Source organism: Bacillus rossius, chromosome 18 (genome assembly GCF_032445375.1).
Source record: "Bacillus rossius redtenbacheri isolate Brsri chromosome 18, Brsri_v3, whole genome shotgun sequence".
Taxonomy (NCBI): domain Eukaryota; kingdom Metazoa; phylum Arthropoda; class Insecta; order Phasmatodea; family Bacillidae; genus Bacillus; species Bacillus rossius.
Genome location: NC_086345.1, coordinates 9,499,426 through 9,526,239, shown reverse-complemented (window position 1 = coordinate 9,526,239; position 26,814 = coordinate 9,499,426). Strand labels below are relative to the sequence as shown.

Here is a 26,814-nt window from a genome sequence, read left to right as displayed (position 1 = left end):
ATGAGAGATTGTGCTAACTGTGATATGGAAAACATTTAGCCTCCAGTTAACTTAAGCAACCAGAATGGTTGGCAGCTTATTTAAATGATATGTTAACTCTTGCAATTGGCTGACATTGTTTGAAAAAAAGTTATGTGGTGTAATTAAGCAGGAGGTAGAGATAAACAGAGGCTCATCTATCATGATGTAGAACAAATGAATCAAAATTGGCTTGGCCCATTTTAGGGATTGGCTTGGCCCATTTTGTAGCATAGCATAATTCCTGCCCCTGCTACCATTAAAAATTAACTGAGAATGTGTTATGTTGCTGATGTTATCTTATAGTTATATAATTAATTCATACTCATGTTTCTTCTATTATGCATAGGCAGTTAAGACATTTTGTTTGTGGTTAAATATTAATTATTAATTTTGTTTAGTTTTTATTATTTTTTCACTATAGTTATTTTGCCAAATTAAAACTAACATATGTATTGATTACATTTTTGTGATTCTAAAGCATCTTCTGGTTAGTGAGGCTGTAACATTCCAGAAGGTTTACAAAGAAAGGAAGACGTCGGTGAGACACAGTTGCGACACTCTGTCGCCAGTAAGCTCACGCCTCTAGTTAGTAGTGCATTTTTGGGAAAAACCCAGCGTGTAGATGCATAACTACGCAGAAATGGACTAGAACTTTCACTGGGTGCTGTCTCACCAGCCAATCAGAATGAACACCTTGAGTTCGTGTGATGTGTCTTCCAGACTTTCAGAGAATAATTCTATCAGCTCAATGTAGGACATTCCTTTAACCAGTTTGGTATTACACTATAATTGTATTTGTAAGGTTTCTTAAATTTTTTTTAACCATTTAAGAGATATATGAAAAATATTACTAATTATTTTAGTGTGAATTTTTTTTACTAAGAATTCTGATAATATTGTATCCATTAAATAAAAAACACAATAAGCTAAATATATTGTTGTAAAATTGCAGTCTGAACCTTTTAAATATAAGCTATTTTAAAATTAAGTTAATGTTTTTGTGAATAAATCTGAAGATGTTCTCCCATTCCTAGAACAGTGCCAGAGGACAGTGGAAGAAATAAACAATGTTCCATTTTTCATATTTATGAGGGAAAAAATAGCCATACCCTAAAATAAGACAAAGTTAGCAAAATACCTCTAGTTCAACATGAATAGCAAAAACCCTCTGACTTTTGAGCATAATAAATGACACAAAGAGAAAGAATATTTTTTACATTTGGTACAACACATTTACAGTAAAACTTTGATACACGGTTACCATCCGACCATGACTGTGATGGATAACCGAATAGACGAATATCTCTTACTATGTACATATAAACGTACACATATATTATTTTACTGTTTGCTTAGGACAAGAATGAAAATTAATAAAAAAAAAGCTTATATTTTTGAAAATTTATTTACCATCATTGAAGATACACACAATATCCATCATAACACAATTTTGATTATGTTACACACAGTTATTAAAAAAAACCTACTTTTCCCGTTCATGATGGCCACAACACAATGTAAAATTCTAGCAGAAAAATAACAACTTAATTAATTCCGGGCGCACTTTGCATCCACCGTACCTACAAGGAAAATAAAGTCCATGCGATGAACGTCTACATAACACTACGATAGTAACATGGACTCACGGCGACATCTACGGTCAAAACTATATTCTAGTTCTTGGTTCCGAAACGAAGGTTGATACATGGCACAGCTCGGATCTGTAGACGTAAAATTGTCTCTTAGCTACATTCAACTTATGGCTTTGAGCCTCTGAACGACACGACGTTAACCTATCAACATTCGAGCCGACACTAAAGAAGCGACACAACTGCGTCCAAACACGCAGGAGAGGTAGCCGCATAGCTCCGTCCATCCGCACAGCTTCTCCATGCAAGGACACAACACTACATGCAGTACTTTACTCTTACATCTAGGCATAAAAGTAAGGAACAAAACAAGATATTACAAAGTCTATTCTGATTGGTTGCGACAATTACCTGGAAAAAAAAAAAAAGTAACTGCCTCCCGAGGAAGTGAACACTAAATATTTTTCCCCTCACAAAAAATATATTATACAGGAAACACCCGAACAATACAGTAATTGATAAATCATGGTTGCTATAAGATTGGAATACCAGAATTCCCTTACTTTTCCAGGTTTTCCACACCTGAACTCACAAATTTCCCTGACCTATCAGACACAACCAATCCTGCTGCAAAAATTGCTGTCGACACCTTTTCTGCAGGGAAAGAAGGTAGTATGTGCCGTTCAAATCACCCCACTTTCATAGTAAAATGCAAAACATACCAAAATGAAATTAATAATTACAGAATAAAACATGTTTCTTCGAAGAAAACAATAGCAAAGAACTACATTCGCACCTAAAATATGTTCTTATTCGGTAGAACTCACACTATTGAAATTAATTTATGGTAGGTCTGAAGGAAAACCTCTTTTAAAGAACAAAATATTATAAGTTGCAATTTTACTCCCCAACATTTCCAATCTTTCCAGTTCGTCACTAGTAATTTAAAACTCTGCATGGTTAGGTTAGCTTTTATATGTTACAATAAGTGTGATATCATAATAAGTTGAAATAGGTTGGCTACATTAAAAATAGTGATGACAGTTAGTTAGACTCGGTTAACTACATTAAAAATACTTTGGATGCATTTGAACGATTGGTTATGTATTACCAATTATAGCTAACCTAATATTCAAAATCATAATTAAAACTTAATTGTACTGAGGAAGGAACAACTTAATAGAATAAAGAGTATAACCAAATTTGTAATGTAATTTAAATAACAAATAATATAAACTATATTTATTTATTTTGTGTTTATCTGAGGTACCTAGTTTCAAGAGTCACACACTTATAACCAATGCCCTTGCAAATTTTCTGATTATGCTCATGCCTTACTTCATAGCCCATTACGTTTTTTTAGTTGATTATTTCTGATACCATTCTCTCTCCCCACCAGTATCAATAAATTTGCAGTCTAGTTTTTTGTTTCATATATTTAGTTTAATATTAACACATAAGCTCTACCTATGCATCCAGTCCATACGAACATTGCAAAAACCACAAATATATTTTCCTTGAAAATTCTTCGGTTTTGATCACCTTGGAAAAAAAATTATACTGCTGTTTTTTAATAACTTATCATAACTTTATCTCTAAAACCCACAGAAGCCGTTAATTTCTAGCCGTATATACACACCCACGCACGCACGCACGCACACACGGACACACACACACATACACACACAGTAGAACCCCGATTTAACAATGTGCTATGGTTACCGAAAATGTTTACTCTAAATTGATGTTTCGTTAAATCCGATTTACCGATTTTCAATGACCCCCGCACCTATAATCGCGTCCCTACGTTTCCATATCGTAGACAGGGTCGACGCCGATATCTTGTGCTGTCGTGCTATCTCAGACTTTGTCAACTTTCCATCTTAAACGTTTTTGATCTCGCTCGTACGGCCCCCGGTTCGTACGTACACCTCAGTCGTACGTACAGATTTTCAGAAACCGTGAAAAATTAGGCAAAAAAATATATGAAAAGTGTAAGAAATATGTTAAAGTTTATTAAAATACAGTCGCAACCTGCAGCGTTTATAACAAATACAAACTACATACACATTGCGTCACAGTAAAAAATTAAAAAAAAAAAATGGCCGCAAATTGATAGATATAGCGTGCCGTACGCGGAGAAAGGTAATTAATTACTCAGTCAGCTGTTGTTACGGCGCGGTGTAGCCGCCGGCTGGCTCTCTCTGTTCGCTTAGCTGTGCATGCGCTGTATAACTCACTCAACGCTCAGCCCAGACTCGTGACCTTCCATCAGCAGCCAGCCAATAGACGCGAGCTTAGCGGAAAAAAAATAAAAGCTCCACCGCCCGTGTCCCAGTTTAGTCCAGTTCTAATACCAGTAACATAAACGAATCGTCAAAAAAACGTAACAAAGCCGATATCCAAAAACAGTAAATAATGTCATGTACAGTAGAATCCCTCCGATGCACGCGGCAGTGTCTAGCAGAGCTCGGCGTTTCCACTATCACACGAAAAGCCGTCTCGGCTGCCATGTTATCTTACCCGCCCGCACACACGAAAAGCCGCTGTGGTAGCTTCTGCGAGTGCGTAAGAAACTCGTCCGGCCAGGCTGGCGGTAGCGGCGGCTTGACGTCATGTGACGTGACGCTTACCTCTCCATCCCCTGCTAATTCTTCAAGGCTTATCCCTCCCAGAGCTACAAACCATGTAAAAACACCCCCCCCCCCTTTTTTTATCAACTAACATTTCAACACATTCCCTCCCTTATTACAAACTACTGCGTGAGAAACTGTCAGCATCCTCCTCCCCTCCCACACCGAGTGCGGCAAAAGCCAGGTTGTATAGTCCATTCTCTGTAAAATAAATATTTTTATGGGCTTATATGACTGTCCTTCGCCGTTAATAAATACTTTATAAGTTTAAGTTATTATGATACAATTTGTTTATTAGTCACACAGCAGTTTCTGCTGAAAAATCACTAATACCTCGAATTTTATTGAATAGAAAAATTTAGCAGGGCCGTAAATATATTTTTTTTAATCAGTGGTGTCTCGTCAGGGCAAGCAAGGCAAGATGTGCTTGCCCAGGCAGTTTGCAGACAATGTATTTTTTAAATAAATATTTTATTCAGAATAGTATTTTACTTCTGCTAGTGCAGTTAGGTGTATGTATTTTTTACACTATCTTCTTGGGACCCAATACTGTGCACTGTGCGCTATAAGAAAAGAACTCGTTGACACACAAAACATGCTGTTTTAGAAGCGTTGCTAGGTTTAGAAGCGCTGGTAGGACCGCTTTCAGCAGAAAGGCTGCCGCAGTAGTTTCCTCTCGGAAGGGGGGTGGCATGGTACAAAGGTTCGAGGAGGGGATTGGCTGTAAAAACATGTGGTAGAAGCTACGAAGGTAGCGCTTTCTTGCCGAACTCAAGCGAACATGGCCGAAGCAGACGGTGGAATTCTTCCGCCGACTGCTTCGGCTATGTCCGCCACAGTTCGGCAGGGCAGGTGGCGAGGTCGCGTTTCAGTCGGCGGTCGTCTCTCGGGGCGCGCGCATCTCTGTCGCGGGCTGTTGGCTGGGAGTTCCCTGCGCCCTATTGGGTAACCAAAGGCTGGCAGTGCGTGGGGGATTTGTGGGCGTACGGGAGGCGGCCTAGCAGCGCCATCTTCTACCGACCGCGTCCCGCGGGTGGCGGATACGGGAGCCCAACTCGAGAGTAGCAATCTCGCTGAAGTGACTGTGAATAACCACGTACCAGTTAACAGAGTTTCTGAATACGTATGAAGATAGTTTTTTTTCGTGTTGGTACAAAAAATACCAACATTTAATTTTTACTATTCTAGTACATTTTTATGAGCTTATTCTCTTTATTTTAAGTACTTACTTTGCCATGTGTTGTCTGTTTATATATTTTGTACCAGATATTGATGATACTACACTCCCACTTAGTATATAAATAATGTAGAGTAGGTATTTTATTATCAGAATAATGTATGCCAAACATTATTATTTTTCAAAAATAGTTTATCATTTTAAAAAAATGTCAAATTTTCTACCTGTGGAACAGTCAATTTTCAGTTAAGAAAACGACTTAAATAGCACCCTTTTGTACCTTGAAATGAATATTTTCCCGGGGGAGGGCCCCCGGATCACCCCCCCCCCCCCCCCCCCCCCCCCCCCCGATGTTTTGGGGTGAACAGAGTTGTTGCTTTCCCTCATGTAAACCTCACGCCTCTCCTCTGATTTAATGCATAGTTACTTTTCCATCTGCAATCCCCCCGTGTTTTTTTTTTTACGCTGCGAATGGACGTGGGAAAGATAACTGCTTGAGCTGTCAAAATAAACATCGCTGACGGCAAGGGTGGGAGCGCATCCTGTCGGTCTGTCGCTGTGATTATCTACTCCAAAACATCGAAGTCCGAACAGCACTTATAAAAAATGTATTCAAAAAACTAAACACCGCGCACTAAGCTCTTACTGAAAATAATTATAATGCCGTATTGGTGTGACGTGCTCACAAGTTGAAAAAACCTGGAGGATGGGAAAAGGAATATTTGGAAACGTGTGATTAGCACTGTTACTATGCGGGCGTGATTGGAAGATAACGCGGTGAGTCAAGCCAGGGACAAGGTAGGGGGAGGGGGATGCGGACAAAGAAACCCTTCATGACGTCATGTGTCGCGGACAGTCTATCTATCCAGGCGCGCGCAATGGCACGCACCTACGCAATTCAGTTACAGCGCCCGGGGTTTATAAGCAATTTGAACAATTTTTTTTATTTTTTGTGATTGGACAGATGATACAAAGGCACATATTAATATATAGTACCTCCATTCTATTACTGACACCACAGAGTGTATTTTTTAATAAGTTTCCGTTACAATTTACTTACATTTTTTGGAAATCTATATTATTATTTTAATAAATTGATGTTTTTTGATGGTTCCTGAAAACCTTTACGTTAAATCGCTGTTTTCGTTAAATCCGTGTTCGCAAAATCGGGGTTCTACTCTGTGTGTGTGTGTGTGTGTGTGTGTGTGTGTGTGTGTGTGTGTGTGTGTGTGTGTGTGTGTGCACACACACACACACATACACACATACAGGGCTCGATTTTAGCGCCTGTCCGCCTGCCCGGGACAGGCAAAATCTCGTCCGGGCAGGCAAAATAAAAAAGGCAACTGTCCGGTGGACAGGTGCAACTTGTGACGCCGAGGTTATTCGCACGCACTAATGCAGCAGAGGTGATTAATAACATTTATGCGACCGCGACCGCAAATAAAACGTCTTTGACAATATCTATAAATAAACAATAATGGCTGCTCTTTTGTGACAAGACTCTGGCTATTGTATACCGCGGAAAAAAAAAAGTAGGTTATGTACAAACCGTGCTGAAATCTTCTGAATCATAATTCTTAAAATCTTACGTTCACGTCATGATTCACGTAACATAGTCGTATTCGTATGCTAGAGATGCAAAACGTCTCACACCGATGATGTTTGTTTTTGTTGCCATGTTTTAATATTAATTTCGTTGCAGTACAGTCAACAATTACGTAATTTACCGTTGTATACTTTCAAAATATAATTTTTTAAATTTATTGTCATTATAAATCGCGACTTTACTAATTCCTTGCTCTACTTTAACATAGTTTGTTAACAGAAAAGCGTTTTCGTGTGGTTAACATTTCACGGCGTACTCCAGATGCAGCTGACAGTGGCCGCAGTGACTGCGACTGCTTGAAAATTCGCCTGTCAACTGTTGCATCAAAAAATAAACATTACTTGTTTACAGAGGACACGGTAAGACTGGCGAAACTGTCTAAATGATGATACACTGTCTGCCCTCATGCGTGTTCAAATACAGTCACCTTCTGAAAGTGAGTTTGATCCAGCACCAGCAATAAATCTCTGGTATCATAATGTTCAGAGAAAACGTCGACCCTTTCAGACTCCTTATCGAAGATGTTCAAGACAGATTCAGCCAAGTAATTGGGACAGTGACTTGTCTGAAAATGATGATTAAATAAGGATGTTAAGTGTGTGATAAAAATAGGTGCAAAATATAGCAAAAATCCTTTTTTCTCACTTCTCTGCGACTTTGAAATTTTTTTTATTTGGGTAAAACAGCGGACAGGCAAATTGGATGGCGGACAGGCAAATTTTCGATTACACCTGTCCGTTGGGCAGGTTAAAATATTCCTTAAAATCTAGCCCTGTATATATATATATATATTAAATTTGAGATGTTATAATAGAGCATATGTATAGCATAAAGTTAAGATTACCAAGGATACTAATGTAACAAACATTCCCTTTACTGGAAAGCATTTTCTCCAGAATATTTACGAACATGCTGCTTTAGATGACTCGCCCGGCTAAACTTAGCAGTACATACAGTACAAAAGAAAGGTTTTTCTACAGTGTGTGTAAGAGAGTGCTGCTTCAGATGACTAGCCAGTCTAAACTTAGCAGAACATACAGTACAAGAGAAAGGTTTTTCTCCAGTGTGTGTAAGAGAATGCCGCTTCAGATGACTAGCCAGTCTAAATTTAGCAGAACATACAGTACAAGAGAAAGGTTTTTCTCCAGTGTGTGTAAGAGTGTGCTGCTTCAGACTACTAGCCTGTCTAAACTTAGCAGTACATACAGTACAAGAGAAAGGTTTTTCTCCAGTGTGTGTAAGAGAGTGCTGCTTCAGACTACTAGCATGGCTAAAATTAGCAGCACATACAGTACAAGAGAAAGGTTTTTCTCCTGTGTGTGTAAGAAAGTGCTGCTTCAGATTACTAGCCTGTCTAAACTTAGCAGTACATACAGTACAAGAGAAAGGTTTTTCTCCAGTGTGTGTAAGAGAGTGCCGCTTCAGATGACTAGCCAGTCTAAACTTAGTAGAACATACAGTACAAGAGAAAGGTTTTTCTCCAGTGTGTGTAAGAGAGTGCTGCTTCAGACTACTAGCATGGCTAAAATTAGCAGCACATACAGTACAAGAGAAAGGTTTTTCTCCAGTGTGTGTAAGAGAGTGCTGCTTCAGACTACTAGCATGTCTGAACTTAGCAGTACATACAGTACAAGAGAAAGGTTTTTCTCCAGTGTGTGTAAGAGAGTGCTGCTTCAGACTACTAGCATGGCTAAAATTAGCAGCACATACAGTACAAGAGAAAGGTTTTTCTCCAGTGTGTGTAAGAGTGTGCTGCTTCAGACTACTAGCCTGTCTAAACTTAGCAGTACATACAGTACAAGAGAAAGGTTTTTCTCCAGTGTGTGTAAGAGAGTGCTGCTTCAGACTACTAGCATGGCTAAAATTAGCAGCACATACAGTACAAGAGAAAGGTTTTTCTCCAGTGTGTGTAAGAGAGTGCTGCTTCAGACTACTAGCCTGGCTAAACTTAGCAGTACATACAGTACAAGAGAAAGGTTTTTCTCCAGTGTGTGTAAGAGAGTGCTGCTTCAGACTACTAGCATGGCTAAAATTAGCAGCACATACAGTACAAGAGAAAGGTTTTTCTCCAGTGTGTGAAAGAGAGTGCTGCTTCAGATTACTAGCCTGTCTAAACTTAGCAGTACATACAGGACAAGAGAAAGGTTTTTCTCCAGAGTGTAGACGAGTGTGTCGTCTCAGATGACTAGAACAGCTTAACTTTGCAAAACATATTTGACATGTGAAAGGTTGTTTGCCTCTATGTTTATTAGTGTTCTGCACTGTTGGTGTATAAGTGCATGAACTATCCTGTATGCTAACACAGTTATCAGTATATCCAAGGTAACTTGTTGTGCAGCTTGATAATTTTGTGCAGTCAGTGTTGGTCACTTCTCTCTTGAATAAGATGCAGGTGTCTGGTGAGTCTTGGGATCTGTGGCCCATGCATCCTGATGAAGTGTTGCCATGGTAACCCACACAGCTGTGTGGTTCATTCCATCCAGCTGCTGTGGCTAGAACAGAAACAAGAACATTTCAAATATTTATAGCAAGTAGAATGAATAATAATAAATATTATTAAAGGATAAAAATGATGTCTTTCTAAAATAATTTAATTTTTTGCTGTTTAACATGTAAAAATTCTTAAAGAAGATATTTACATTAAAATTTCTCCCACCAACACATACACACAGACATATAGAATGGTAATTTATTATTTATTAAAAGTCTTTTGAATAAAATTAAATAAATCATTTTCTATTTATTATTGCATTATTATTATTGTTTTATGTTTTCAGGATTTAAAGACTGGTTATAAACAACTTTGTGAAGCAATTTACCAGTATTAAGGGCGTATGTCCCGTTCCAGGTCATGATTTTAGATTTATATTAATCACTGATCAACTTTTAGACATTTTCAATCGTTTAACTTTCATGAAATGAAAAATATATATAGTTGCATACTTTTTGCATAATTAGCTGCCAAAGTTACAGTTTTAACCTTTTTGGGTTGTACAAATAAGGAGAATTTAATTTATTGCAGAACTGAAACTTTTTATGATTAACTGCTATGCCACTGGCTACTTCAAGAAATGGTTTGCATTTCTTTCAGAAAATATTAATTAATTTTACCTGACATTTCAAAATTCTCAAAATTTGTATGATCTTGACAGCCAAGAAACATGAAATGAGTTTTTGTGATAGAAATGCAAACCATTTCTTGAAGTAGCCAGTGGCATTGCAGTTAATCCTAAAAAGTTTCAGTTCTGCAATAAATTAAATTCTCGTTATTTGTACAACCCAAAAAGGTTAAAAATGTAACTTTGGCAGCTAATTATGCAAAAAGTAGGCAACTATATATATTTTTCATTTAGTAAAAGTTAAACGATTGAAAATGTCTAAAAGTTGATCAGTGATTAATATAAATCTAAAATCATGACCTGGAACGGGTCATACACCCTTAACTCAAGTTACAAATTTTAGAGCACTGGATTTTTCTTAGCCATGAATCCATTTGAACACTGTATGTAAATGTATCAGCGTCATTAATATCAAAATATGCTTATGTTTTAACAAGTGCTACACAGATATGACTTTAATAACTATTCTACTCATAACCACAGATTACTGATTCAGTTACCAAATATCACAGCACTATTTTAGCAGGTAAACTTCATTTTCTTAACTATATTTGGTGTAACATTTTTGTCAAAAATAACTTAAAAAAATATATGAATTTAATTAATAATCATTAATATGTATATTACCAAACAACAGTTATTTTAATACAATTCATTTCATACTAGAGAAAAAAGTAATGCAGCACTAGCAAGTTGTTATTTAGAATGATATGTTCTATTTTGAGGAAAAATATCACGTATTTCACTTGTTCTGCAGATAATTATTAGAGCTGTCACTGTCATATAGAATTTAAAATGTATGTTTTAATGTTTAAATGTTAAAACTAAAACTATAATAAATGCATTATACATTTACTTCACACACACCGTTCTGTTCATCAACAGTTTCAATACAAACATTTTGAATTTACTTTCTACAAACCTTTTTTTTTTTGTTTCTTTACTAGCACAAGGCTTAAAATTCTCATAAATAACCATGGCAATGCCACAGATATTAAAAACACATTCAACTAAATAAATAAAGCAAAACACTTGACCGGGTGAGCATAGAAGAGTAGCAGATTCAACACTATTTCTCAGCATATAAGTATTTTTCCCTCTTCACACTCCATAACACCTACTGCCTTCTTTTTTCTTCCCTTTTATCCTCCCTTTTCTGGTTTTTATCTGTGGTCTGCACATGGGTGCTTGAATAAGGTAATGGCACTGAGCTCTTCCTAATCAGTGTTGTATTAAGCTGCGTTAACACTGTCCCGCGCTGCAGCAAGCGTGTGTAGGAGGTGAGTCATGGCAGAACGTTGCTGGTTTTGTCCGGTATGTGGTGGCCATACCTCGTAACGTAAAGTTCAACATTTATGTAACCTTTTGTCTAAATTGATCGTTTCAGCCAACTAAAAGGATTTTTAATTTGGTTTAACTATTTGCCTAATTTTTTCTTTGTTCAGTTATTTCGTTCGTCAAGTTTCGTACGCCGGGGCCCCTCATGCCACGTTCCAGGCATTTTGGCATAATTTACTAGGGTTTTGCCCTTTGAGTTGCAGGGCTAATGTCTGATCATAACTCTTAGTGAATATGTGCAACTTTGTTTGACCATGTACCATGTAATTTGTCTGATTGTTGCTTTGTAATATGAGTATTTGAAAAGTTGCTCTCTAAATCTTACAAAAAAATCTTTAGTTATTATTAGTGTTACACCAGCTTCTGATGGCAAATATTTTAACTAATGCTAAATCAAAAATTAGGTGTTTTAAAACACATTTAAAAATAAGATTATACAGCTTTCACAAAACTTATTGGAAACAAAAATTTAACTTATTTAGTGGGCCTTCTTTAATGTGCACTAATGAGAAGAGGGCATTAACAATGGAATTAGTTGGTTAATAAAATTATCTTACTGTGGCATTGTGTGATTCTGAAGTCATATATAAATATATGTACATGTTGTTACTGCTCTTGTGTAGTTAAAGAGAGCTTTATTTTACTTTGGTTATAAAAACACTGGAAGCTGCTTTGGGTGGGCCAATGACACTACAGTATACTCAGAAGAAAACAAGGGATAAACATCAAAAAAGTAAACTTACTTTTCACAAGATGAAGTAAAAAAAAAAATCATGTTTGAAGAAATAAAAAACAAAGTGGTTTGCCTAAAGCTTACTTTTTTTATTGTTAATTATGGTTTTCATTTTTCTTTTGATAGTTTCAAGAGTTACAAAATACACAGAGCAAAGTTACTAGGGCCCCGTCCGTCAAAACGTATTGATTGCAAATTTATTAGTTATGCCTGGAAAACAAAATTAATATTTTTTTATTAACTATTTATAATTTAAAAATAACCGATATTGTTGACTGTTCACTGGCGATGACTATAAGCGAGGAGAAGAGGTGTCGGCTCAAAGGTTAGCCGGCTGGAGAGACATGTGGCATTCATGTCCATTCAAGAAGGAAGGATGTAAATTTAGTTGAATTTAGAGATGGACTTGAGCCGGTGAAAAACCCAAACTCTAGGACCCCACTGGAACCAAACTAAAGAGTAGGTCCAGTGGTAAGACACCCACAGACAGACACAGACACATACACACAAACACACGACAGACACACACTGACATAGACACACACACACAAACACACAGGGAGAGACAGACAGAGACACAGAGAGAGACACACAGACACATAGACATACACACACACGAACAAAGACACACACAGATACACACACACTCACAACATTATTTTTATATATAAGATTTAGTTTATTCCTCAAACCCGATGTTGAGACTCCGGCATATGAGATACAAATATAAACTTAGGTATGCATGTAAGGCAAGGGCAAGGGCTATAGATCTCAAATAAGCTCAAAAAGTGAAAATAAGAGTTACAAGTGGCATAAATAACTCATTAAGTAGGGAGAACCTGTAGTTATACACGTTTTTCCCACTTTATAGACAAATTCCTGCTGGCTCTCAAATTTTTCTCTGGTTTCTCCACAATATCCCAATAGAGTATTGCAATTACATGCAGCTATAGGGTGCTCTTCTATAGTTATCTCCTCCTTCACTTGTTGCTTGCACAGAGTGTAGTCCTGGCTGGCAGAGGAACTGCCGGGTTCTGGCTGCCAGCTATCTTCACACTGCAACACAACCACCAGCCATGTCACCCCAGCACCGGACGTCTTAGCACACCTGCCGATATTAGTAATATTAGTAGTACACTGTTACACTACAAGACTACCAGCACACCTGTCAATATGAGTTGTCGCACCCCAGACCTCCTCAAATAGCTCAAAATTCTGTCTGAAGTGGACATGCATAAAACACTTGCAAAAAAAAAATGATCTGGGCGCAGAAAACTATTGAAGTTCCAGAAGAAATGTTACAATCATAGATAAATTTAGTGAAATAACGTCTCTCGGACACCGACTGATTTTAAGGTATTTTTATTGATGCTCGTAGGAAATTTACAGTCATTGTGGCTGCCATCTTGTGACCACAAAAGTCAGTACATTTAGAGTCTAGAACTTACATACATAACATCTTCCCTATTTTCAAAATAAAAAACACATTGACTGGTTTCAGGTACTGAAAAAAGGTTAATTTATATGAAAGTTCCTAATGATGTCCCGTGGTTGCACACAAACTCACGGTATGAACCTTCAGGAATACGTCCTCAGAAAAAAGCCATGATTGCCCGAGCCTTATTGTGGGCGATTACTGACGACTGTGGTTCAAAATTCTAGTTTCAATGTTCGAAAGGTTGATTTTATACGGTAGCGCTCTGACCATAAGAACACCCCTCGTGCCCTAAAATTATATTAATTTAATTTAATAAAAAGCCTAGGAAACAGCTGAGCAAAATTATAATGAAAAATACAAGTATTACCAGAGGTGGCACGAGGTGGTGAACAAGACAATTTGATACTCCCTGCACACAAGCAACTGGGCAGCTAGTGGATCGTTTAAATAGATATAGGTAAATGATAAATAAATAAATCACTACATAAGTAGATTGGTCTATAGGTTTCCTGGTTTATTTAAAAAGTATTAAAATAAATATGTTAACCATTTGTTTTAGTTTCACCATAAAAGGGTATTAACAATTAATTAAAGTTATTAAAAGGGGGCCGGCCAGATATGATTAACACACGTTATACTATACTTTTAACAACAACAAAAAAATGACATTTAAATAAGTTCTTTCGTTGGTTGTAGGGAGAAGTTATATTTTAAATATCACCCGGGGCTTCAAGGTTGGACATCTGGCCGGGAGGAAGCTCTTCTTAAAGAGACTCGAAGCTCGAGGTCCTGGACAACATGATGGGTGCAATTTCGGCCCCCAAATGTTGGACCCTGTCTCAAACACAAGTCAAATTCCGATGAATTAGACCTGCTTCCAGACAGTGAAACACAGTCTGCGCGAAAAGGGAAAAGGCCAACAAACAAGAATTCGGGGATGGAAAAGAGACCGAAGTACTCACCAAACAGGGTGTAGCTCCTGGTCTCAGGAAATGCCTTGCGCCGACATCCGAAAGGCGCGGACCAAGAATAGCGTGGATGACGCGGCAGAAACCATGATTTAAGGAAGAATAAACAAATTAATAAAATGTAAACTAAAACATTATTGTTGCCTAATTACAACGACTGACTGGCTACTACTAAATTTAGAAACTGGGATCACATCCCTTAACACCGATCATTACATCCCTAAATTGAAGGAAGAGTTCGTCGTTGCCGCGAAAAAGCCTCTTAACAGAGGAGATGCCGGGATGACGCGGTGAGTATCGGAAGTCAAAGTCTAGCAATGGCGGACAAACTCCTAATTAAAACGGGCGCTCGACCCTAGGGAAAGGAGGGGGAAGGTTCGGCTCTGGGCCCAAAACTTCCGGAGGTGACAGAGGTGAGCGCAACTGCACCTTCAGTTGTTGCGTCGAGGGGCGACCACTGCGCTCTCTACCAGTGGGCACAGAGAGCTACATACGATCCACTTTTACTGGACGCGAGTAGGAAGCATAGGGCCTTATGGCGCAGCGGTGCTGCTCTCTGGCGGCCTAAAGGGGAAGGAAAGAAGGAGGTTAGCAAAATCGCCACTAGGTGTTGCGGGCGTCAGCTCCACTCGCTGGCGACAAGAGCAGAAGTAACATTTTCTGCCACTAGATGTCGTGGGTGGTCCATCTTTGCACATATTTTTTCTATGGCAAAACATCCTTGAAGTCGGCCACCGCCTGGCGGGTTCACGTCAGGGCAATGATCCTGGGCTAAATTCTGAGAACTAAGGGGGGTGGAGGTGGACAAAAAACGCAACGAGGCTGGGAACGAGCGTCCTAACGTCACTTTCTATGAGTGAACCTAAGACGTATGCGTGACGGGAATAGCTGTTCTAAGCTCGTTTCTGAGAAGTGGTAACAACTCGTCCAGAGCTGTTGTACGCAAATTTAGTCATGCAGGGAAATAATATTACAAATCCCGGACGTGACTGTAAGCGGGAGAAATGTCAACCGGGCTGCCAACGACGTCTTAGACTTGCAAAAGATCAGATTGGTCCCTGAGAAAAGGTGCCTCGGTCCACTGGCGCAAAGTTTAACTAAGTGGAGTACACCAGCCTAACAAAGTGTAAATCACCCTTTTTGTAACCAAATTATATAGAAAATAAAATTTCCAAAAATAATTTAAGTTTATAATAATAAAAAAAAGTGCCGAAATACCTAATTTCCGGCACACATAGCCGCGAAATGCTCTCTTCAACTACACAACTTCATAATTAGTGAGCCACTTCCCAACACGCGGCCTATCGGTACCTCGTCTAGGCAGTGACTAATGAAAGAGGTTACGCAACCGCATCTGGCCGACGGACGCCGCAGGTGCGTACCCTCCAGACAATCACAGCACAGCCCTTACCAAACCACAGAAGGATATTATTTCTTACCCCTTATAGAAAGGCTTTTTTTTGAAAAGAAAAAAATAATAAAAATAACATTACATTCAGAAAAAAACCACGTGGTCTGGTGATGACTTTTTTGAAACAATCACAAAAATTACAAATATAAACTACCAGCCAATCATGGGGCACGGCCTCAGTGGCCTGACAGACTCTGCAACATGCCCACCAACAGCCTGGGGCACAAGGCACATGTACCTCGGTGGCACCAGAGCATGCACGCTCTACCCCAGGGGAATCCACAGCCGGTGCACACCACAGCTGGCCAACACACGGTCACGCCTGCCACATACAGTGGCCTAGCACAACAAATACATGATTATATGAACATTAAATTTAAGGACAGATATATTACAACAATAAGTATAAATTGGAATATTGGAAACAAAATTTAAAAATTATTTAAAGATAACATATAAATTCATATATATGTTAAAATATTACGGACAGGTATGTAAAAATTACTAGAGTTATAAATTGGATATTATGTCAAGTTTATTAACATTCGTAATGAGTGTATGATAAGACTAGCTGCCGACCCGGCTTCGCACGGCTAAAATAATGGAAAAAAATTAAGCCACATCTCCCATTTACAGTAGGTAACAGTAAAAAAAAAAAAAAATCAGTGAAAATTTATTACAATGCTGTATAATGTACCTGAGAGAAAATGAATAGTACCGATGGTTTCTAGACTCGTGCACGCAACGTACAACTGATGTACCCGTACTTCGCTACGGCAGTCTACAGGCAGATTACTCTTGCGCCGCTCATTATACATGCCCCTCCTTGTGGGTACGCCACTGCCGCGCGATGCCCGTTGCCATGGAGACGTAGAAGGCATGAACAATGCAAAATCCTGTTCTCATGCAGACAAAGTACCCACTGTTGCCTGGTTTTAACCACCCATGGGATCTAATTTTCGGAAATGTCATCCTGCGTAACATAAGGAACATTACTGTGAAGTTTCAAGTCTGTAAAATATATATACTTGAAAAAAAGGGCAATAAAAAAACAAATTAAACACAGATAGAGGAAAAAAAACAATAGTTTAGGTTTGCGATATACTGTACTGCTGCTAAACTTGTTGGTGTATTCTTACTGCTGGCGCCAGTACCATTAATAGTACTCGTCGATTTATAAATAGAACCTTTTGTTGTGTGTGTGTTGTCGGGACAATATACACTGGCTGTCACTATTTTTCAAAAAAAAAAAAAAATATATATATATATATATATACATATATATACATATATATGTGTGTGTCAATGGTACTGTTATGCTCTTGTACTCTGACCCTTAGAAACATGCATAAAATGTTATTTATCATAAAACACACACTCTTGGACACAGGTAGCTAGGTAACATATATCAACACATAGGGATAAAATTCAGGTTTTTATTATTAAGAATAAAATGGCTATTCATCAGGGACAACTAACATATGTGTAGAGATAAAAATCAACATTAATATAATTAGATAAAAATCACAGAAAAACAATCCTAACGATACTGAACATGACTCGTGGATATGCGCTTATGTAAATTAAAACATCAGGAAAATACGTAGCACACATGAATCGTTCACCAAAAGTTTGTTAGTGTAAGTTCAGAAAATAAAATCAAATGATGTTTTTACGGACGCATTCTTACATAACAGAAAAATGTTTGAAATCATAGCACAATTAATTTGTATGATTACTATTTATGTTTATATTTGGGTTCGTATTTGCCTTGGCTTAACTCAGTTTATATGGTAGAGACATGAAACTTGTACTCCCATTTCACCTCTGGGTATCACAAAATAAAATAATAATTTAAATCTGGGAACTAACAATTCATGACGTAGTTCAGGATAATTGACACCTTTTACGTGAAAACTAATCAGTTTGTAGTCAAATCGGAGTTATTTACGACGAAATTACATACAGCTGGGTATGTCTATGGGCGATACAAAATGCAAGATCTTTACTTACAGATTTTCACTCCTAATAACATATCCGTCAGAATATGCCCTTATAATCTTACACATTATTTATTTATACGTCGTTTAAGCTCATCCTGAGTGTCGGATGGCATAATCTAGCTAGCTATATTTCAAATTTAAAATAGGCCTCGCGCCTTTGCGTCGGCATCAGACGCCTTCATACAACCAAACTTTTAATTAAGACGTTCTAGACGCCTCACATCTAAAACACGGCCTCTCATTGGCCGAAACCAAAATCGGTTAGCGTAATTTACAATATAAATACTGTAAATAACACTTATTAATACAATTGAAAACACAAAAATGCGGTAAATTTAAAACGAAAATTTCCAACAATGAAAACTTCTTTAAGTAATACCCCGAATAAAATCATCGTTTATTCGTTAAGTTCATTAGTCCTTAGAGGGGTATACTCAATTGACTGTCCATATAAGTCCATTTCAGGTCATAGAGCATAGCTCTCGTAGATATACATAATTAATAAAAAATATATTTAAATAACTTTTGCGGGCGAACAATATACAAATTAAATAATAAAATTTCATAATAATAATAATAACAATCAAAATAATAAGACTTTATAAATAATAGTATCATTAAAATAAGTCATAACTTTCTGTGCATTATGAAAATAGTAACAGCACAGCGACAAGCATGGAGCAAGGAATAGTTGTAATTGTTGATAGACACAAAATAATATCTCTCGTCAAAACATCTTGAGAACCAATTCAAATAATTAACACATAAACCAAAATCAGATAGCTTTTTCAGTAGCAATGAATGGTTGACTGTATCGAAAGCCTTTGCTAAATCAAAACAACATGCATCAGCCTGAACCTCTATTAGGAACTACCTTGTATATTGGATTAAGAAATGCAAGTTGGTAGTAGTGGACATACCAGACCTCAACCTATGTTGACTGTTAGATAGTTTGTTTTGCAAGTTGAAAATTTTAACACTTTAAATGTAATTTTTTTTTTTTTTAATTTTTGAAAATATAACGAGATTGGCTTGTAGTTCTAACATTTAATTTGGAACCATGTTTACGGATTGGGATAACTTTTGCTATTTTCCATTTATCAGGCAAAATTTAAATTTTCAGACTGGTATTAAAGATATGATGAAGAAGAGGTACTAAAAGGTGGGAACAGCCTTTTAAATTAAAATTAGAAATGCCATCTGGGCCAGTGGATTTGAAAGTTTTTAGGACCTTAATACCCCAATATATAAGGCTTTCAGAGATATTAGCCATAGGTATAAAGTCGGGGGACATGTTTTTTCGCAGTACTTTTCCAGTGTCTACCAGACACTAGAGAATTACTGGGAAAATACATTTGATATCACAATAGGATCATTGGAAGTATTATCATCCACTTTTAAAGAATAATGTTCATAGTAACCATCTTTCATTAGTTTTAAATTTTTCGTTTTTTCTTAAAATTAATTGGAGCTGGACTATGAACAATAATACTATCACATTTTATATAGGATTTTACTAATGTGCTAAAATGAGAAAATTGTGAGCAATAATAAATTATGTTGCTTCTTTTATAAAGTTTATGAAAATTTTGTTTTGATTTTAAGGCTCAAATAATTCACTAGAAAATCATAATGGATATTTAAATGATTTTTTTATTTTTTAGAGGCATAAAGGTGTTGATATTGTCTGCTATGCAATTTGTTAATTGGTCGACAAGATAATTAACATTGGACGAGTTATAAAAGTGAGACCAATCATAATTTTTTATAGAGTTATAAAGTTCAAGTCCTTATAATTTCTGAAGAATGAAAAATAGTTGGTATTACCATTGACAGTGTACATTTGGATGTTGATGTTTGAACTGGATTATATATATATTCTTTGATAAGCACTTTGACGGCTTGCGTTACTGTACAATGGGACAAATTAGTGAAGCATAGGTCTAGAAGATTTTCAGATGTTTGAGTGTGATTACAATGGTTTAGCCCCAGAGCTGATACAAAGTTTGTAGAAACGGTAATATGAAAATATTTTCCATTGTTTACATTGGTTAACAGCATGAAGAGGAAACTTTGAGCACTTTACTGCGAAGTTCGTTATTAAATTAGTAACCACCACCTTAAATACGATAGTGTGTGTGTTTTGCCTTGATTCCAATGGCATTGACTTGGGTTCGTAAAGGATAGTCCAATTAAAGATTTTTATCACACACAAAGTTTTATTTATTGCCACTACTTATGTCACTTACATGTGTATGCGATATGTTTGCAGGATGTTTATTAAGCCAATAGATACCGGGAACATTAAAGTCTACAAGAATTATAATATCTTCTTGAGATGTTGAAAGTAGTCTTTCTAAATATTCAAAGTATTCAATATAGATATTAGGAGTAACATCAAGAGGTAAGAAGATAATTGATAATGTACTATAAGATTACATAATAAATTGTAAATTAAAATATTTATCAAGTGGTAAGGGCAGTAACCTGGGTTGCTACAGAGTCGTACACTACAAGACTACTCCTAATCATATGAGCTGTTTATTGGACTACTACCTGAGGACCATTTATTATTGAAACACTGTTTAATCCAGGTTCCTTTAATTTCTTATAAAATTGGGTCAAATATTTTTAACATCAATATGGTTAGTGTTTTTCCAAACTTATTATATACATAGTTGTCATGTGATTCTATTCTCTTAATATTGTACACAACTATTTCAGCTTACAAGCAGTCATTTCCTATCAAAATTAGAAAAACAGATTAAATTCCCTTATTAAAGCGGTGGTGTCAATCTCCCTTGACCTGAAAAATCAATATATTAATAAGAGTAGTTAAAAGATTTTATCGGATTTCGACAAGGTTGAGACAATTTTGCAACTTGCCACGACACTTGAAAAAAGTTCTCTAATGTGGGGATTATTTTAAAGTGTAGATTTTAAACTAGTGTCGAAAGGAAAACTGGAATGCAGTAGGATAATAATGTCCCCTAAGAAAAATGGAAAGGGTAACACAGAAGGATTAAAAATATGAATGATAAAATTTTTATATAAACTGGTGTGATTGTTCCGTATCAAGTATCCAAGTTTATTCCTTGATCCTGATGGCACGATCCTGTAAATATTGATCTTGTGCTACATGATGCTTGCTGTTTTCAATTTGTTTGTCGAAAGATCCTACACAACAAAAACTTGTGAATCAAAACTGAATTAAGATCTTAAGTTGAATAAAAAGGAAAATATATTTTGTATTCAACTTACAATCAATCACTATTCATCGCCATTTCACAAGTTTATGTTATTTTCAGGACCTTTTGACGTACTAAATTAAAACGGCAAGCATTATGTACCACAGGATCAAAATGTACTGATTCATGCCAACAGGACCAAGGGATCAACTTGGATACGTGAAACGAATGAAACTTTTACCTAAGCTGGATACACAATAAGGAACAAACAAATACAGTGTTGTCGACTGGCGGCTTGAAGGGAAGCCTGTTGTTTGTCGCTCGTGCTTGCATCGGACACATACCATGCTTCACCACTTACACTAAGACTTTAAGAATTTTGTTTAACAGGATGGGTTTAATTCTCTATGAAACTGTGATCAAGCTATAATGCAGGTGAAGTTGTGACCCCCACAACCACGAAGTACCGCAAGTACTATAGGTACTTTAACTGGAAAAGGTTTGGCTGTTATGATTTCCAAATTACAAAATTAATTCTTGGTTCTTGTTGAACCGCTAAGAACATAAACACGACCGAGGACTGAGGACCGGGAACGACACATCACCAGGTGTACGGCACAGACACTCCAACACTTCAAGAGAGCGGACCGGGTTTGAAACCATCTGTAGTTCACAGTCCTGTTCACCCAAGTCTACTCACCTGTTCATTCACCGACTCCTCCTTGATTAGAGGGAAAACTATCTCACTGGGCTCCTGCTTCACCATCAAGTCTTCATTCGCTGCCTGGAAGAAATAAAAGGCATCACAAATAGCAGCAGTGGCCTCAGAAGAATGACATTTAAATGTCACAAGGCCAGGAAAAGAACATATTACTTTCTGCTGTGCATTTGGCCAGAGAGATTTACATTCTGTATTTCATATGAAATACTTTATACATTTTGAGTGGTAAACTGCTAGTTTAACAGCTAGTTTGTGCCTGGTCACTAAGGCAGTGGTGCACGTGTCTAAATTCTATTATAAATATTTTTTAAAAAAGGGAGTCTTTCTAACAATAATAACATAGTCGTACAATTTTCAGGAAAATAAATATAAAAACTGTAACAATTCTTACAATGTTGTCATAGCCTAGGAATTAATGATTATTTTATAAGTATTTAGCACTCTCAGGTCGTATAGTGCTACGTACTTGAAACATGCATTGTTGCAGGCACTGTAACTGTAGCACAATTAATTTAAGCCCCAACACAAATCACTGTTGGTTGATACGTCTCAATTGGCTCTAGCATGCAAACAATACATAGCATCACAATCAACTATGCTGCAAAGCTACTGTAAATATCACGTCACGAAGTAGTACTACTCTTTCGTTCGTACTTAGTCACAAACCATATGATTAAAAAGTAAAGTTCACGCGAACAAATTTATGCCTCCTTCAAAATATGAGACTGGCTACACTATTATACGTAGTTGCACATCATGTGGCAAGCAGATCGCTATCTCAATAAATATATATATTAGTGAGTTTTGGTGATTGTTGAAAAATACAACAAAGATTTTACTCAAATTTTTTGTACCTGACCTTACATATACAACCTCTTAGTTATGTTCAACTTTCTTTCCGGTTTTGAATATATACATATATCTTCCAACTTTGGGACTTATAGTATCCACCATAATTAAAGAGCTGTCTAGTCTGAAAAAATACATACTAGTTCTGTACTCACAGGTTCCTTCATATCCTCTTTGATTTGTGGAATAACTACTTCTTTTCAAGGCTTCTACTCCCAATTCACAATTTCTAGTGCCTCCTGAAACAAGAAATGACTACATGTCAGTTGGCGTACAAGTGAAGTGAAAACAACAGTCGTGTTACTTCCCGACTACCTTACAAGTGTCAATGTACAACATTATAACTTTTGTCTTTTAATTAAAAGTAGTAGCATTTACTAAGCCTATTAAACAACAACAAAAAAAAAAAAAACACTCTGGTAAAATTCTTATATTGTAGCTTATCCATAAGGAAAATAATACAATTCCGAAAATTGTGCATTTCAGTACTACAGCTGAAAACAGCATTGATAAATTCTCACTGTTTTTTTTTTTTAAATTTTATTTATTTGTGTTCCATTGAGCCTTCTTTTGGTAGAAACCATAAGGCTATGGAACATGTCATTACATATTTACAGTTTTATATATATATATATATATATATATATGTGTATGTATATATACATACACATACAATTTTACATACACAGTTTTAAATACACATACATATTAGTTTTACATACCTACATATACTTTTGTAGTAAAACAAACATTGATAAAATTTTTTTCAGATAATCTGAATTACAAATATTACATTAATTCTTTTATACATACCCAGACATGATATGTCAAGCAATTTATTATATTTATTAAGTAAGATATTACTATTTATACCTGTGCACTAATGCAGCCACCACGATTTTTTTTTGCTTTTTAACTGCATGGCTGATAATGTGATACTCCACATATAGAAACGTGCACATTTTGTATTTAAATTTTGCAATGCAGTAAAAATTAAAAAAAAAAAAATCAATAGTCCCTACTGTGCATCCAAACCCAAGCATCAAACCCTCGACAAGGATGTTTTTTACAATAATGTATGGAGGTGCGAAGCACCACTTGTGACTTGCGATAGCATGTAATATTATCAGTGGCGTAGCCAGGATTTGTGTATGGGGGTGTTGAGAAGCATGTCGCCCCCCCCCCCCCCCCCCCAAGGTATTAAAGCGGGGGGTTCGAAGGTCCTCCCCCAGGAAAATTTGGATTTTAAGGTGTAAAATAGTGCTATTTTAGCAGTTTTAGGTACTTAAATTTTAATATTGTAATGGTAAAAAATTTATTAATTTTAATATGAAAGTTGTTTGAGTGATGAATAAGAAATTAATAGAGACCTGCAAAATTCGTGGTTTCGATGGCCTACAGGATAGACTGCACATACCCCTGTACACTCGGGCTAATAACGCAAGTTCATTGGCTGCCAACTTGTAAGTCGTCTCAGCTGGTTTATGTGTGATTCGATCCTTCTTTTTTTGAGGGTTTATAACTGGTTGAGATTCGTCCAGATGAACAGTAAGCCAATAGAAAAATTATCTAAGAGGTATATGTGTTTGACTTCTAGCCTACCACCGAATGAATCCGCGAATTTTGCAGGTCTCTAGAAATTAATTAAAGATTTGGTGCTGGGGGGGGGGGGGGGGGGTTGAACCCCTAAAACCCCCAAAAAACCCTTGGCTAAGCCCCTAAATATAATACATCTATTGACTAAAATATTCCAAAAAATACACAGACCAATGCGAAAAACCCAAGATCCACAACAGTTCATTCTGAAGCAGCACTCGTGTATGTTCGTTTATTTTCTCCTCGGTTTTTGCTCTCTGTTTATGTAAAATCAACTCGTCAAAGATTTGAATTTTAAATTCCATTTACAGAAAATTCGAGTTACAAGTTTTATGCAGATTAGATAAAACATTGGTAATTTTGAAGGAAAGCCACATTTCTGAAATTGAAAAAAATAATTTTAAATTGTTAGTAGTTTACCATGGTGTAAATATTACAAACATGTGATAACGTGTGAATGGTCGGTTAGGTTAGCTTAGGTTAAGATATGTTGGGTTAGGTTATGTTAGTTCAGGTTAGCTACCATAAAAATACTTCAAAATATGTCAACTGTGGGCTGTCTTGAGGTTGAAATTGTCTGGTGAGTTCCCAAGGGGGGTTAAGGCCACGTGGCTGGAAACAGCAGTGACTCGTTATAAATTAAAAAAGTTAATTTCAGAAGAGGTTAACATAATTGGTTAACACTATAACTGGTGCTACCGCAGCACCCAGCCCGGAACGTGTCAGTGCTGATGCACATCCTGATGTACTTATGATTGCATATGCATGGTGTCCCCGATCAGAGTCGTGAAACAAAAGAGTCCCAGTTTGTTCTGTTGCGAGGAAGCATGCGAAGTACAGCACAAGAAGAATAACTTCACTGATGTCACGTCTGTGACGTAAAACACTGTAATGGGAAACTACGAAGCACGCTATATTCCTAAAGATCTCGAGAACCAAAAGATTGAACAGTACTTTATTTAGTCTATGGATCGAACTGCAGCTAATATCAAGGAAACGGGAAGCCTACAACTCACGTAGTTTCGGTTCCCTGCAAGAATTTCCGAAGATTTCCGAAGTTTTGCGTTTTGGTATTAACGCCACTTCAGCCGCTAAATCAGAAGTTTCCAATGAAAACAAGCATGTTGTGACTGACCTAACCTAACCCTTCGATTTTTTTAGTTTCAATTTTTGAGAGAAATGTGAAGTTGCACGAACGTGTCAGGGAACCGAAACTACGCGAGTTGTAGTCTTCCCCAAGGAAACAGTATTGTGTCAACGACAGTATCGACTACAATATAAAAACAGGGTATATGCTAATTGTGTTAAAGATGGTGAAATATTTTTTCACGCATTTGTGTGTGTTAACTAGGTATTTTGACACCCGAACTGAAAACTTCTCGTACCCGAAATTACTGATTGTAGATGTGAGTGTACCCGAATTGTATGCTCTTCGCCGGCAACATTGATAACTCGTTTCTCACGCAGCAATGTTATTGAGGTCAATCCAGTATTCTGTTTTCAAGTATTTGTTAATACTAAGCAAGTACGGTAACTTCTAACAACATGTTACAAATCAAAAACAATGTTTTGTACTTTAAAATTTTACCTGCAACTATTGTGTTAAGGCCCCGTCCACAGTTTTGTTGTCCAAAGTCCTTTATCTATGGTCCGAATGTACTGATTTCTAAGGTTGCCACCCGAGCGCAATAAAATAATTTCTATTCGATTTTTTTTGTACTGTTTTCATGTTTTGTAAAATGTTTACAAACCAAAGTTTTCAATATTTTGTTAACTTGTAAATTTTGTAGTTCTTCAATAATATTTTTTTTTGTAAAGCAAAATTAAATGCTGTAAAATGTTTGTTATTTTCTATTTACCTTTAGCAATGGAAATCGAAAACAACAAATCTGGCGGGAGACGACATCTAGTCCCCCTCGAAAGAACCAGCGCCCCCCAAACCCAATTTATTTTATTTTTATTTATTTTTTATTTATTCATTTCATTCCGTAGACCCCTTACAAACTGCTTGAGTTCTGGGATATGGAACATGTCAGTTTTATATACATTAAAAAATAACATATCTAAGATCAGCGCTTACATAAAGCCCAAGTACCCAGCCCCCGCATTATAGTCCCTCCACTATGTCCAACTCTTCTTCAAGAACCATCTGTCTGTTTCCTATAACCAACTGACGCCGTCCCCGCTACCTCTGATTATTTAGACGTGATGTTGGCTTGGGTTCGTGATCTCAGGGAGGATTCGGCCTTGTGGCTAGAGGTAGGGGTCAACGCAGTAGGGCCCCCCGAGCTGTTATGGCCACCCGGGACGCCTGAAGAATAACACAAAATTTAGTTAGTGAATTTAATACAGCACAGCCCAATACATGGTGCTGCTCGTTCTGGCTGTAACGGTTTGCCCGACGCGACTAGTCACACGCGC

General features: G+C 36.9%; 2 protein-coding genes across 5 annotated transcripts in view; one reads left to right on the top strand and one right to left on the bottom strand.

Moving 5' to 3' along the window:
- LOC134541257 (gastrula zinc finger protein XlCGF26.1-like) overlaps positions 1-26,814 on the top strand; it is a 237,742-nt gene that overhangs the window by 147,145 nt on the left and 63,783 nt on the right. The window lies entirely within an intron of this gene.
- On the bottom strand, positions 1,413-26,041 carry LOC134541258 (oocyte zinc finger protein XlCOF6-like). 2 transcript variants are annotated; one of them, XM_063384544.1, is made up of 5 exons: positions 25,982-26,041; positions 22,938-23,036; positions 21,928-22,011; positions 13,161-13,275; positions 1,413-9,521 (listed from the first exon to the last, which is right to left on the bottom strand). In XM_063384544.1, the coding sequence occupies exons 2-5, from the start codon at positions 22,962-22,964 to the stop codon at positions 7,903-7,905; spliced, it is 1,845 nt and encodes a 614-aa protein (XP_063240614.1). In that variant the 5' UTR covers positions 22,965-23,036; positions 25,982-26,041; the 3' UTR covers positions 1,413-7,902. The 2 variants fall into 2 exon arrangements, with proteins under 2 accessions (XP_063240614.1, XP_063240615.1); XM_063384545.1 differs by having other exon boundaries at positions 22,953-23,036.